Source organism: Haplochromis burtoni, unplaced genomic scaffold, assembly GCF_018398535.1.
Source record: "Haplochromis burtoni strain Fernald_Lab_line unplaced genomic scaffold, NCSU_Asbu1 Contig_80, whole genome shotgun sequence".
NCBI classification, from domain to species: domain Eukaryota; kingdom Metazoa; phylum Chordata; class Actinopteri; order Cichliformes; family Cichlidae; genus Haplochromis; species Haplochromis burtoni.
The window spans coordinates 2250458-2261976 of record NW_024582441.1 but is presented as its reverse complement, the minus strand read 5'-3'; the positions used below and the strand labels follow the sequence as shown (position 1 = coordinate 2261976).

The window sequence follows — 11519 nt, the reverse complement described above, 5'->3', positions numbered from 1 at the left end:
AAGAAGTCTCATTTATTGAGATGACAACTCACACCCCCACTTCCACATACAGTGCACCACCACTGCCCACAAAAACCCCTTAAGTGCTGTCCCTTCAGCTATGACTGATATCACAACAGTTCCTATAACTCTTCTTTTTTGGCTCATTGTAAAATTGCAAAACGATGAGTTTTACTGTAATGTTAAACCTAATGTTTTATTAATGCTTGCTTTAAACCACAGAACAAAGCACACATCTGTTACTGTTCTGACAGACTTGCGTTCAGACAGAGTTTGATGTTTTTTTGAGGCTGACTTAAGCCTAAGGTTTACTTAATTATTAATGGCTATGATGATATGATAGTAAATAAAAAGATAATGAAGCTGTAGGGCCTTTTCCCATCGCCAAGAAAAAGAACATATATATAATTGCTGGATTGTATCTCTCTTTGAAGTGCGACACCCTCAGTCTCAATCTGCATCACCGTAGAAAGGATCTTGCACCTGTATGTGTAATAATTCAGAGCTTAGTTTTGTTTTCTTTGTTCTCATCAAAGTTGGCTTGAAATTTATTTTATTGTTCAAGCAGATGAATCATCTGAACAATCAAAATTTGAACAAGAAAACTTAAACCTGCCAAATCAACTGAGCTCACCTCTTTCACACATCACTGCATCCACTGTATCTGAGAGACAGAATGGATTTAATAAAAGGAACTGAACTTGCTACTGCAGTTAGAAACTGGGAAAAGAGGAACTCACCAGTATGGTCTGACCAAAGATGTCTGATGTCTGAGTGATAAAAAAAAATAGAGTTAGTTACAGCTTGACTATCTGAGTTCAGCTAAATGTGTTTAATGTATAAAAATCTTGTCATGTTACTAATATATCATCATAAAATCCTGGTGCCAGACAAATTATATGCTTTCAGACTTGCGCACACACTTGTATTCACCTTATTCTGATAACAGTGACATGTATTGTGGTTACTGTGATCACTATTATCAGCTCAAACAGTCCAGCATCGGTCATCTTTGGTAATATCACCATCTCTTTTGGCTGTTCTGGGGGAGGACACGTGACAGTAAGACTTAAACTTCAGTCATTTCATGATCAATTTAAATACTAACTCACAGTGTTTCATTGCTATTTAATGACAAATTAAACTTATGTGAGTCTTGCCTCTGGAATTAAAACCAGTGGTGGATCCACTGGTCACAAATCCAACTCTGGCTGCTCCAACCAGTGGTTGAAGCCCAGTAACTACTGTTATTCAAGCAAATCTTTTTGCAAAACCATTTCTATGGAGCCTTTGTCCTTATAAAGACATTTTTTCTGGGACAGGAGATAGAGCAAGTTGTCCACCAGGAACCAAGCAGACAGTCGTCCAATCCCCAGCTTTCCCAGTGTACATGCGGAAGTGCTCTTGGGCAAGATTCAGAACCCCAAACTGAACTTCCTTCTATTGTCCAAAAACATTCATGTTAGGTAACTTGGTGATTCTAAATTGGCCGTGGATGTGAGGCAGATGAATTGCTTTAAGTGTATGTATCAACTCAGTATTACATAATAACAGACATATTATATATGGGCCATCATGGTGTAGTCCTACTCCTACTAGGAGAAAAAAACTTACATTTTACATTTTTTTAACGTAACTATAAAGTAACTATTCGGCAAAAAGAATTTAGCCAGGAAGGAAAAATGTAACAGAGCATAAATAAAAGTGTGTTCCACTCTGGTGTCAGTAATTGTTTCGGTCTGGCCACGCTTGTATAGATTGTCTGCCATTGAGTACAATTAATTTTGACAAGGCACTACTCAGGCAGGTTGCATATGATACTTCACTTAGCTTTAACAACCAGTTTAGTGGTTCCTTCAAATTCACCACTGGGAAAGATGACAATGCTGCAGGTGGACGACCCAGCATCTGCAATTTCCACAGTCTGCAAATTATCGATTGTCCTGCCAACTTCACCCTCTCGCTCAGTGGAGAATTGGGAATATTTACCACAAACTGGCTGTTAAAAATAATGACGAGGACCATATTTCCTTCGGTCCGCTCTGGTTGCAGGAGAGACCACTGAACCTGAGTAATTTTTGTATCGTTTGGTTCTTGGATAAATTGGCAGAGCAGGGTGACATTGTTCTCGGTGGATGCATTAACTTCAGGCAGGACTTAGAGTTGCTGTGTGTCCAGAACTGCCAAAAAAAAGAAATGACAAGATGGCATACACTGCATTTTTGTTAATTTTATTATTTATTTAACATTTACTCTAGACTAATCACATGCATTGAATGTTTGTTTGTTTTCTGCATTGAATGTTGTATCCTGAGCTGAGCTGTGGTTGTTTGATTTCCATTATTTCAAGCCAATTTAAACTGCATAAATCTGCTCTAATGCAGTTTTTAAAACTTTATAACCACAAGTCTTACGTGGAAGTAATGCAATGTAAATCAGTGGTAGGTAGGATGATCTGTTGTAAATTTTCACCGTGCACAACGGGAAATGGACACAATAAAAGAAAAGAAGATTCCTTACAACTCACACCTTGTTCTTGGTTTTGTTCAAAATTTGCAAAGAAGGTGTTTTTAGTACAATTCTGTTTAAATAAAAGATGAAAACATGACGTTTGGCAGCATGAGACGGGACACACAAAAAGAAAAAGTGTTTGCTCGCTTCTCTTCCTCCAAACCAATCAGACCAAAAATAAAAAGTAATTAAAAAAAATAACACAACCAGGATGTATTATTTATTTTGGTAACTTTATTTGACAGCAGCAGAGACTGAGAACAGAACTGCTCATTCACAGAGAACAAGCTTGAATTGAAAAACCTTGTTAAGCTGTTTTTAGTTTGTTTGTTTTTCAACTGAACTGGAAGTCACGATGTGCCACAACTAAAGCATGTACTCCTGTTTCCTGTTCTGCTGCCGGGTTTTGAGACTTGTACAGTGTTAGAGGTTTTGTGAGTAGAGAGGAAGGCTGGAGTGTTCCTGCATGACAGCAGCCTGATTGTGAAACCGTAAACCTGACTGGACTGTTACTCGAGGTTTTGTTCTTATGAATTAGGTGCCTGCTTATCTCCATATCATACAACATGTTCAAAAACCCAGCACTGTTTTCTGTAAGTGTGTAGGCAGGCTGTAGTAATAACAACAGTCCTCCTGTATCTCTCCCAGTCATTTCTGTTGAACATTTGTGTAATGATCATGTCACAGTCCTGTCTGCAGGTGTTGCAGTATTTTGCTTTTTTTTATTTTAACAGGGGAGAAAAAAAAGGGTGAAAATGTGGTTTGCAAACATACCATACTGGTCTATACCTTACGAACTGTCACCTTCTGGTTTTCAAACAGCATTTCCCCACAGTGTGAGTCTGTGGGTGTGATGTGAAAGTGTCTGCTTACTCGGTGTTGTCAGAGCTTGTATGAACAAAATCATTTTTTCTTGTTGTAAACTAGTTTGACAGCTCATTTGAATCTGTTGTGTGTGTTTTTAATACTGAAAGTCAGTTCTTGAGAAATCTGATTATCTTAACAATCTGTGCTGTGAACACAAAGCTGTTGTTTCTTTTCTTGTTGTTTTTTTCTCTGTGTAACGGTCTCTAGATTGGCTGTATAACTGAACTTTGTTGCTAAAAAAGAAAAAAAAGTTTTGACAGATCTGACAGGTGGTGATTTATTCTCTTCTTGAACTCTAGAGTTTTGTCTTGTCCGTGAGAAAGAGTGGAGGAAGTGCATTATTCAGTGCTGGACAGAAACTGCAAAGAGTACATTCATTTAAGTATGCACTATTTACATTTTGCACTTGTGCTAGTACTTGAAATGTAAGTTCGTATCTCTACTGCACTATATCTGTCTGACAGTTACTGTTGGCGGTAAAAATTTTAAATAAGGTCGGTCTACAGAAGATTCAAATCTTATGCTAAAAAGCCTAAGGATGCGTCAATACGATTTAAACCAGAAGCCTTGTGAAATACACACATTCCATACATTTTAAACTACTTAACTATCAAATAAAAGTATATAAAGTCCATATGTGTCCAAGTGAGCCAGTATGAATATATCCTATGTGTGTATGTATTAAGTGATGCATGTCTGATATGCGTATCTCTGCAGAACAGCTACCTTTACTATGATCCTTTGGGTAGTTTTTCTCAATAACATTGTTGTACCAGTACTATTATTTGTATTTGTAAAGTATCAAAGCACTTTGATATCAGCTTATCACTGAGCGAGGTTAAGGTTACCACCTAAAAAAAATTATGTAAAGTTTAAGTGTGGAAAACCTGAAATAAAAATCTATTATGTAGTAATTAAATTACATTTTGTAAAAAAAAAAAAAAAAGAAAATATAAAGTACATATAAGGTCTTCAGTTTGGTCAAAATATTTAACAAAAAACAGCATCAGAAGGTGTTGTGTCACACAGGCATGTGAAAAAGAAAGTTTTCACTGGCCTCTATGCAGCGCTATGAAAAACTAACTACACCCTTAGTGTTTACATGAGAATTAACAGGGTAGGTAGCAGCCAGGAGGTGCTAATCAAATCAGCTTGATTAAGTGATCATCAGCAAGTGTGAGCACCTCTACAAAAGCAGAAGTTTTAGCAGGTTGCTGGTCTGGAGCATTCAGGTGTGTGTTAACACAGTGCTACAATCTCTCTGGAAGTGGACGTCACAGCAAATTCACCCCAAGATCACACTCTGCAATGCTCAGAGATATTACATAAAACCAAAAACCCAAGAGCTACCTCTCAGACTCTACAGGCCTTAGTGGGCATTTTAAATGTTAAAGTTGATGACAGTACAATTAGAAAAAAGCTGAAGAAATATGGCTTGTTTTGAAGGGTTGCCAGGAGAAAGAACAGGACATAATCCCAAGCACAGCAGCAAATCTACAACAGAAGTGCTAAATAAAGAAAATAATAGAGGTGTTGCAATGGCCCGGTCAGAGTCCAGACCTCAACATGACTGATCTTAAGCTGTGCAGGGACCAATGTCTGCAAACCTCAATGAACAGGAGTAATGCTGTAAAGAATAACTTCAAAGAGAAAACAATTACTTGAGGTTATTGCTGCTGAAAGTAGTTCTGCAAACTACTGAATCACTGGTTGTACTTTTTGTACTTTTAACAGGATATCATCCTATCAAAACTCTCTATTTCACATTACTGTGTATTTATTGACGTTGAGGGCCTAAATGACTGAAAGAATTGTTTGTTTCTTAAATCTGGCCCTTAACTAAATCACTTCATCCCTCTATTAGAATAAAAACATGATATCAGTGAGCTTTCTATTAAAAAAGCAAAGACACGTACCACTGTGGGACTGTTTGAATATTTTTATTCCAAAAGAAGTCTGTGTGTCTATAGGTTTGAACAACAGGGCGGGCTCTGAAGAACATCATTTCACCTTCATCCCAACACCTCCCATCCTCCACCCTTCACCCACACACACACACACACCACAGAGCCTCTCGTCTTCAATAGTAATAATAACAATTTCATCATAATAGTCATTAGTTTTAATAATCCATTTAGCACTAGTATAGAAATATGAAAAAATACCAAAGAAAACAACATAAAAGTAAACAAATGTTTGTTTCGTGGAGTGAACGTTCAGACATCCCATTGGATCTGTTTTGTGACCCTCCCTTCCCATTTAGATTAATACTAGCAATATTTTGGCTTTTTTTTTTTTTTTTGAATGTATTTTTTAGGGCTTGTACCTTCCTCTCGCTTCTCCACAATAATGCACCGCAGCTTGTAAATGCTTTCAGCTGATGGTTTAAAGCTGTTTGTGGCCACTTGATGGCTGTGTGGTACTGTCACACATCAGGTTTCCGGAGCTTATATGAACCATGGAAGTCATTAAAGAAACTCAGAAGACAACTTTGAAAACAACAAACAACCGGTGGGTTTACAGCCTTTAGACAACAAAGGAATCGGAGACGAAGGCGTAGCGGATGAGTGTGTTTTTGTTTGTGTGTGCTGTAAAGATTTGTGAAAAAGGTTCGCTCCTGTCAGCATTCTGGACACAAAGGCAGAAGTAAACAGAGAGAGAGAGAGAGAGAGGCATCAAATCAAGCCTGCTTCTGCTGACAGCAATCATTCAACAAGAAACGGCATAATGTGTGCAAACAATGTTATCATTCGTTATCTGGAGCACAACAGTGTCAACAAACCTGCTTCCCCGCAAAATGCATAACATTATATAGCAATGCAGTGTTAGTCTAGACAACAATGCCTTCATTTTTCTGAGGGATTTGTAAAGGGTGAACTGGTGGCTTTGCACATTATCTTACACACTTAGCATTACTGCTGGTTATGGGATGCTGCAGTTGGGATTTGGAAGATAATAGAGGACACATCTTTACGTTGGAGAACGGCAATTCCAAACTACGGGCAAGAGGGAGACAAAAAAGAAAGATACTGATGCGGGCAGGGAGCGGGGACACTGTGTTTTCCAATAATTAGGAATCAGCTTCTAAAGCATTACATTCATAAACTCTGTCAGGAAATCAATCTGTGAAGAAACCCAATAACAAAACACAGACGCTGTCTAATACTATAACCGTTGCATTTGCTAAGTCTTACATCTTGAATGTTGGTGTTCCAGAAAGACTTTATTACAACTGTCACTGTAAGTACACTAACCACAACTAAGTGGGTGTATCGAACGCCCCCAGTCCACTAAGTAGAGAATCATTCAGCAGGGATTAATTTGGAAACTGACTGGGCAACAGGTTCAATGCACATCGAGTCAGTGACCTGTAGAAAATGCAAATGCTGCACATGATAATAATGGAACATTAACATTCTGAGTAATATGTCTGCATTAATCATGCAAACATAACATGAACTGTTCGGCAGAGGTATACATACGCTATACCGTGGCAGCGTGTAAAATTAATTACGCTTATATTTGATCTAAGGAGAACAACACGCCTGCTGCCTCTCTCGCATTCATGTAAATAATTGGATTTACTGCTGACATAAAGCTGGTCTGATTTTTTTTTCTCCATTAGACCACAACAGGCCGAGCACTACACTGCATCTGAGTGAATACGACGGCGGCAGTGCCCACAAACAGAGGAAGATGGAGGATTAGTAAACGATGTCTATATTCCCGCTGAAACACGGAGTGCAGTCCCATTTTAAAAAGGCAACACAGCTGGGAACTGCAGTTTTTAGCAGATGTTGGAGAAAGAATAGTAAAGGCTATATTTACTGGGGGACTATTTTCAGGCACTGGTTGTTGCAGTCAGTATTTAACAGGGTCGATACAAAGGAACATGTCCCCTAGTTGAACTGCAATTTGTTGACAATTAAAAAATCCAGACTGATAACTGTTGTATGTAATGTATTTTGTGCCACAGTTGTTGAAGCTGGTCTAAAAAGGTCTTGTATGTTGAGCAAAAACTGAACAAGTTTTAAAGCAAAAGGGCAAAAACATGCAAACCCACCAGTATTTCTCCCTTTAGGCACACTTTGCTTGTACACTAGAGTCTGTTTTCATTGGATTTTCACAAAACTGTAAGGCTATAACATTAACAACATAATTAAAACAGATTCGCTTCCCAGCCAGAGAGAAAAAACATTTCTTCTACATCTATTTATCAGCGCGTTTCCCTGCATTCGACCCCCTCCTGAATGGGTCCCCAGCCACTGAGGGTAGTAATTAGGTGATCAAAAGCTTGAGACAGTATTGACAAGGCTGTGTTGAGTCTATCATACTGGCAGGAGCCGCTGCTGTGGACGGCCAAGATAGCCTGTCGAACAGAGAGATGGGAGGAAGCCGCATTTATAGTCTGCTGGCGCATTAACAAGCCCCTTAAAAGATGCCCAGAATTAACAGATCAGGACAGATCTAATAATGGAAGTAGTTCAGTGAGGGAATTCTTATTCAAATTCAGTAGTGTCCTTTTTTAACTCTCTGGCTCTTTCCACCTCCTCTTTTCCTGCTCGTCTCTATCTTGCCTCTCTGTCTCTGACTCGCCCAGTCTCTCTATCTTGTCTACATGGTGTGAACAGAGGTGAAAAAGAAGTAAGGGCTTGGCAAGCGTTACCCAGGATAACGAGGGACATTAATTTCACATTTCAAAGCCTCTTGCTCGCTCGCTCATTCGCTCCCTCTCTCTCCCTTTTTGTGTCTGTCTGAATATCTAACATTGGTAGAAAGAAGCTGTTGCTGGGTACACGGTTCTCCTCGTTTTGAGCAGTTACGGACAGACTTACAGGAAGCACAAATTTTACACACACACGCACACACAGTGTAAAGAAAGGCAGACCAACAGTTTTCTCTGCTACCGTTTGCATTACGTTGCCTTGAAGTCGTTTCATCCAGCTTCCCCGATCCCATCCAAAAAGCAGCTATGGGGCACAGGGAGGGGCACAAAACTCTCGAACACAATTAGCTGTTGTCAAGTGTCTTGGTATGTTATAATCCACCATATTGTCACACGTAGTCTGTTATTTAACTCTGAAATTCCCACTTAGAACAATGGTAACAAAAAGACAACAGAAAAAAAACATCAGGAATAAATTCTCTGGAAGTCAGTTGCTGTTTTAAAACCACATACAGATACAGTATGTCCACCAGCAAGGCTTCATTTCAGTAAAGGGCTGGTTAGCTTCCAGTGAAGTGTCCGTGAAAGAAAACCAGGACCCTCAAATGAGAAGTGACACGAGAGGGGAGTAAGGAGACAAAAGGAGGCCAGCGGGCACTGACGCGTGGTCATGTGCATCTCCTCTCTCTTTTATCCAAACTGAACTGTTCTTCTTAGCCAAATGCAAACACTTAACCGATGACCACCTCTCTGTGTCTTCAGTTCTGAAGTGGATGAAGTCTTGGTCCCCCATGTTTCTTCTCGTTCTCGCTCCGTGTTGGCTGGCCTTATCATGAGTTCAACTCCTTTTTCTTTTTTTTTCTTTTTTTTTTACTCCTTTGTTCCCTCATCTCAAACATTTCAGTTCTCGGATGAATCTGATCAGTGGAAACAGTGTTTTTTCTAAGCAGCACAAATGTCCCTCACCCATATATCTCACCCCTCTACCTCACTCGCTTCATTCCTCAGTCCTGGTCCCCAAGAAGGTCTGAGGTGTTGCTGCTCTGCGGAGGTGGAATGGGTCGAGGGGTATGAGCTGGGGGGCTGTGATGTAGTCGCCTTGGGCTGGGCACGCCTCCACCCTCACTGTCTGTATTGGACGAGGATGGGGGTGGGGGTGGAGGTATCCGGGGCAGGGGGGCGGATGAAGGGGGTATTCTTGTTGACGCTGATCCTATACTGCTACCTGATCTCAGGCTCTGGATCCTTCGGCACTCCTGGCAGATCCTCACGTGGGTGCAGCTGCGCGCAGGCAGCATCACAGGGGTGGGGGCAGGTGGAGGTGGGGTGGTGTTGGCTCCAAGCGGATCATCTAGGATCCTTTGGGGCCCAGGGCCCAGATCTGGTTGCCCCGTTCCTCCGGCTCCCCCTCCAGCTCCACCTGTCAGGGGGCCAGCTCCGCTGTACAGCTTGCCGTTGCTGAGCCGCATCTCCCGGACCAGGCGCAGGGGCCGAGGGGCCCCCAGAGCAATGCGGGTAGGGTGACGCAAGGCTGCTGAGCTACTCAGGGGCCGTCTGCGGCGCATTCGAGAGCTCTTTTTACAGGAGACGGCGTTTCGGAACTCTGTGATCATCTCCTGACAGACAGACACCTAAAGGACGTACGGAAGGAGGGAGGAAAGAAGAAAGACGGAAGGGAAGGAAGAGGAAAGGAGGCAAAGGCAGGGGAGGAGGTGCCATAGACACAAAGTAGGCAGGCAGCAGAACAAGACAAGTGGTAAGGCAGTACATAAATAGGAGAGCGGAGGGAGAACAAGAAAATTGAAAGGAAAAGCAAAACAAAAAGAACAAGCCGGCAACAAGGCAGAACAGACACAGTGGGCATGGTAAACAAAAAGGAGCAGGAGAAGCGAGGGCGCAGAGACCAACAAATGGAAAGATGGTTTGAAAATAAATGGAGAGGTCATAGGAAGGATGTGTGGATGGATAGAGATGGGAGAATATCCAAGAAGCAGAGAGAGTTATTACAATCCAAACACACGGAACAGCAAAATGTTTAGTTTATGGGCACTTCATTATGGCACCATGAACGGACAGGCAGGCCGGCACACTCAGGCGCACAAATACAGAAGCATTCACTCGTACAGCAACTGTGCACAGCCTCAAACACACACACACACACAAACACACACATAAACACATTCTAAACCAAACTTTCACATCCACCAATACTCATCATCATTCCAGCTGCATGACTACTGCGATACGCACACATGACTAACAAAATGCATCAACGTGTCCACTACAGGCCAACCACATTCTCAATGAAAGCATGATTTATAAAAAGTCATGTGCTCACATAAACAGAAACAGTACTCGTTATTGGAGAACACACACTGATGGCCGAATGACAGGAGGAGAGTGTGTGTGTGTGCATGGGTGTGTGTGTGTGTGGGTGTGTGCGTTTGAGAGAGAGAGAGACAGAGGGAGACGCACAATGACATGAGTGAGAAGCAATACACACAACAATGGAAACGAAGAATACCAGCGTACATGTGAGGCATGTAAAAGAAGATACATCATGACATTTAATGCCAGGGAAAAAAGTTCACACTACTTCTTTATGCAAGCAAATATTGGCATTTCTCAATATTGCTTATCCAACTATCATGTTTAGCTCACAAACACTTGCTGCCATACTGTTAAACACCGAACACTAAAAGGGCACAGTGAAATCAAAACAGGCAGAACATGCGATTAGATTCTCTAGCTGTCGTAAAATTCGAACGCTACAGCAGGTCAGAGCCACGTACTTAAACATTCCTCTCATCTCACATGCACAAAACACAGTGAACCTTGAATGTTACGGCACAAACAAACACATACAAATGGAGGCAAAAGCTGAAAAAGTAACCCATCCATTCTCTTTCTCACACACACACGAACACAACACAGGGACACACACCAAATAACATAATCAAAAGGGATGGCGGGATGCCATGGGAACCTACTGGGGTGTGTCTGTGGGGTCGGCGAGGGCAGGTATGGGGGCATACCTCATCAGTCTCTGCCGAGCGGCGTGTCGACCACACAAACTCCATAATGGCCACAAACACAGCGATAATGAGGCCACAGATCAGCACAACGAAGATGCCCCCAATGTTCTCCATGCCCAGACCTTGATAACAGGCCACAGGAGACAAAGATTAGCACATACGTGCGCAAATGCATCATAATGGGCAAATGTTTATTGTCAAAGGAGGTTTACAAGCACAGTGAAAAAAGACAAAGTTGAAGGAGCACTTCTGGCAATTATGATTCATTGTCTCTTACTTAACTTATATAATTTTATTTATAAATGATTGAATAGATTTATGATTATATTCGACTATTCTGAATGTGTGCATTCTGATATTCAGTTAGTGCACGTGATGAAGGATCATAGGAAAGTATTAATGTGCAGCTGCTCAAAATTGTGCATGTTAAATAGAAACGA

General features: G+C 41.2%; 1 protein-coding gene across 5 annotated transcripts in view; it reads right to left on the bottom strand.

Moving 5' to 3' along the window:
- grik5 (glutamate receptor, ionotropic, kainate 5) overlaps positions 1-11519 on the bottom strand; it is a 110380-nt gene that overhangs the window by 5847 nt on the left and 93014 nt on the right. Inside the window, exons 21-23 of one of the 5 annotated variants that reach the window (XM_014334441.2) lie at positions 11035-11201; positions 10383-10419; positions 9486-9675 (exon numbers count right to left, since the gene is read on the bottom strand). The exons of 1 other annotated variant lie outside the window; for it this stretch is intronic. In XM_014334441.2, coding sequence (XP_014189927.1) covers positions 9623-9675; positions 10383-10419; positions 11035-11201 — 257 coding nt within the window. In that variant the 3' untranslated portion in view covers positions 9486-9622. Of the gene's footprint in view, positions 1-5301; positions 9676-10382; positions 10420-11034; positions 11202-11519 lie in introns of those variants that run through there. 3 more of the 5 variants (XM_042222186.1, XM_005925138.3, XM_005925137.3) reach the window with 3 other exon arrangements.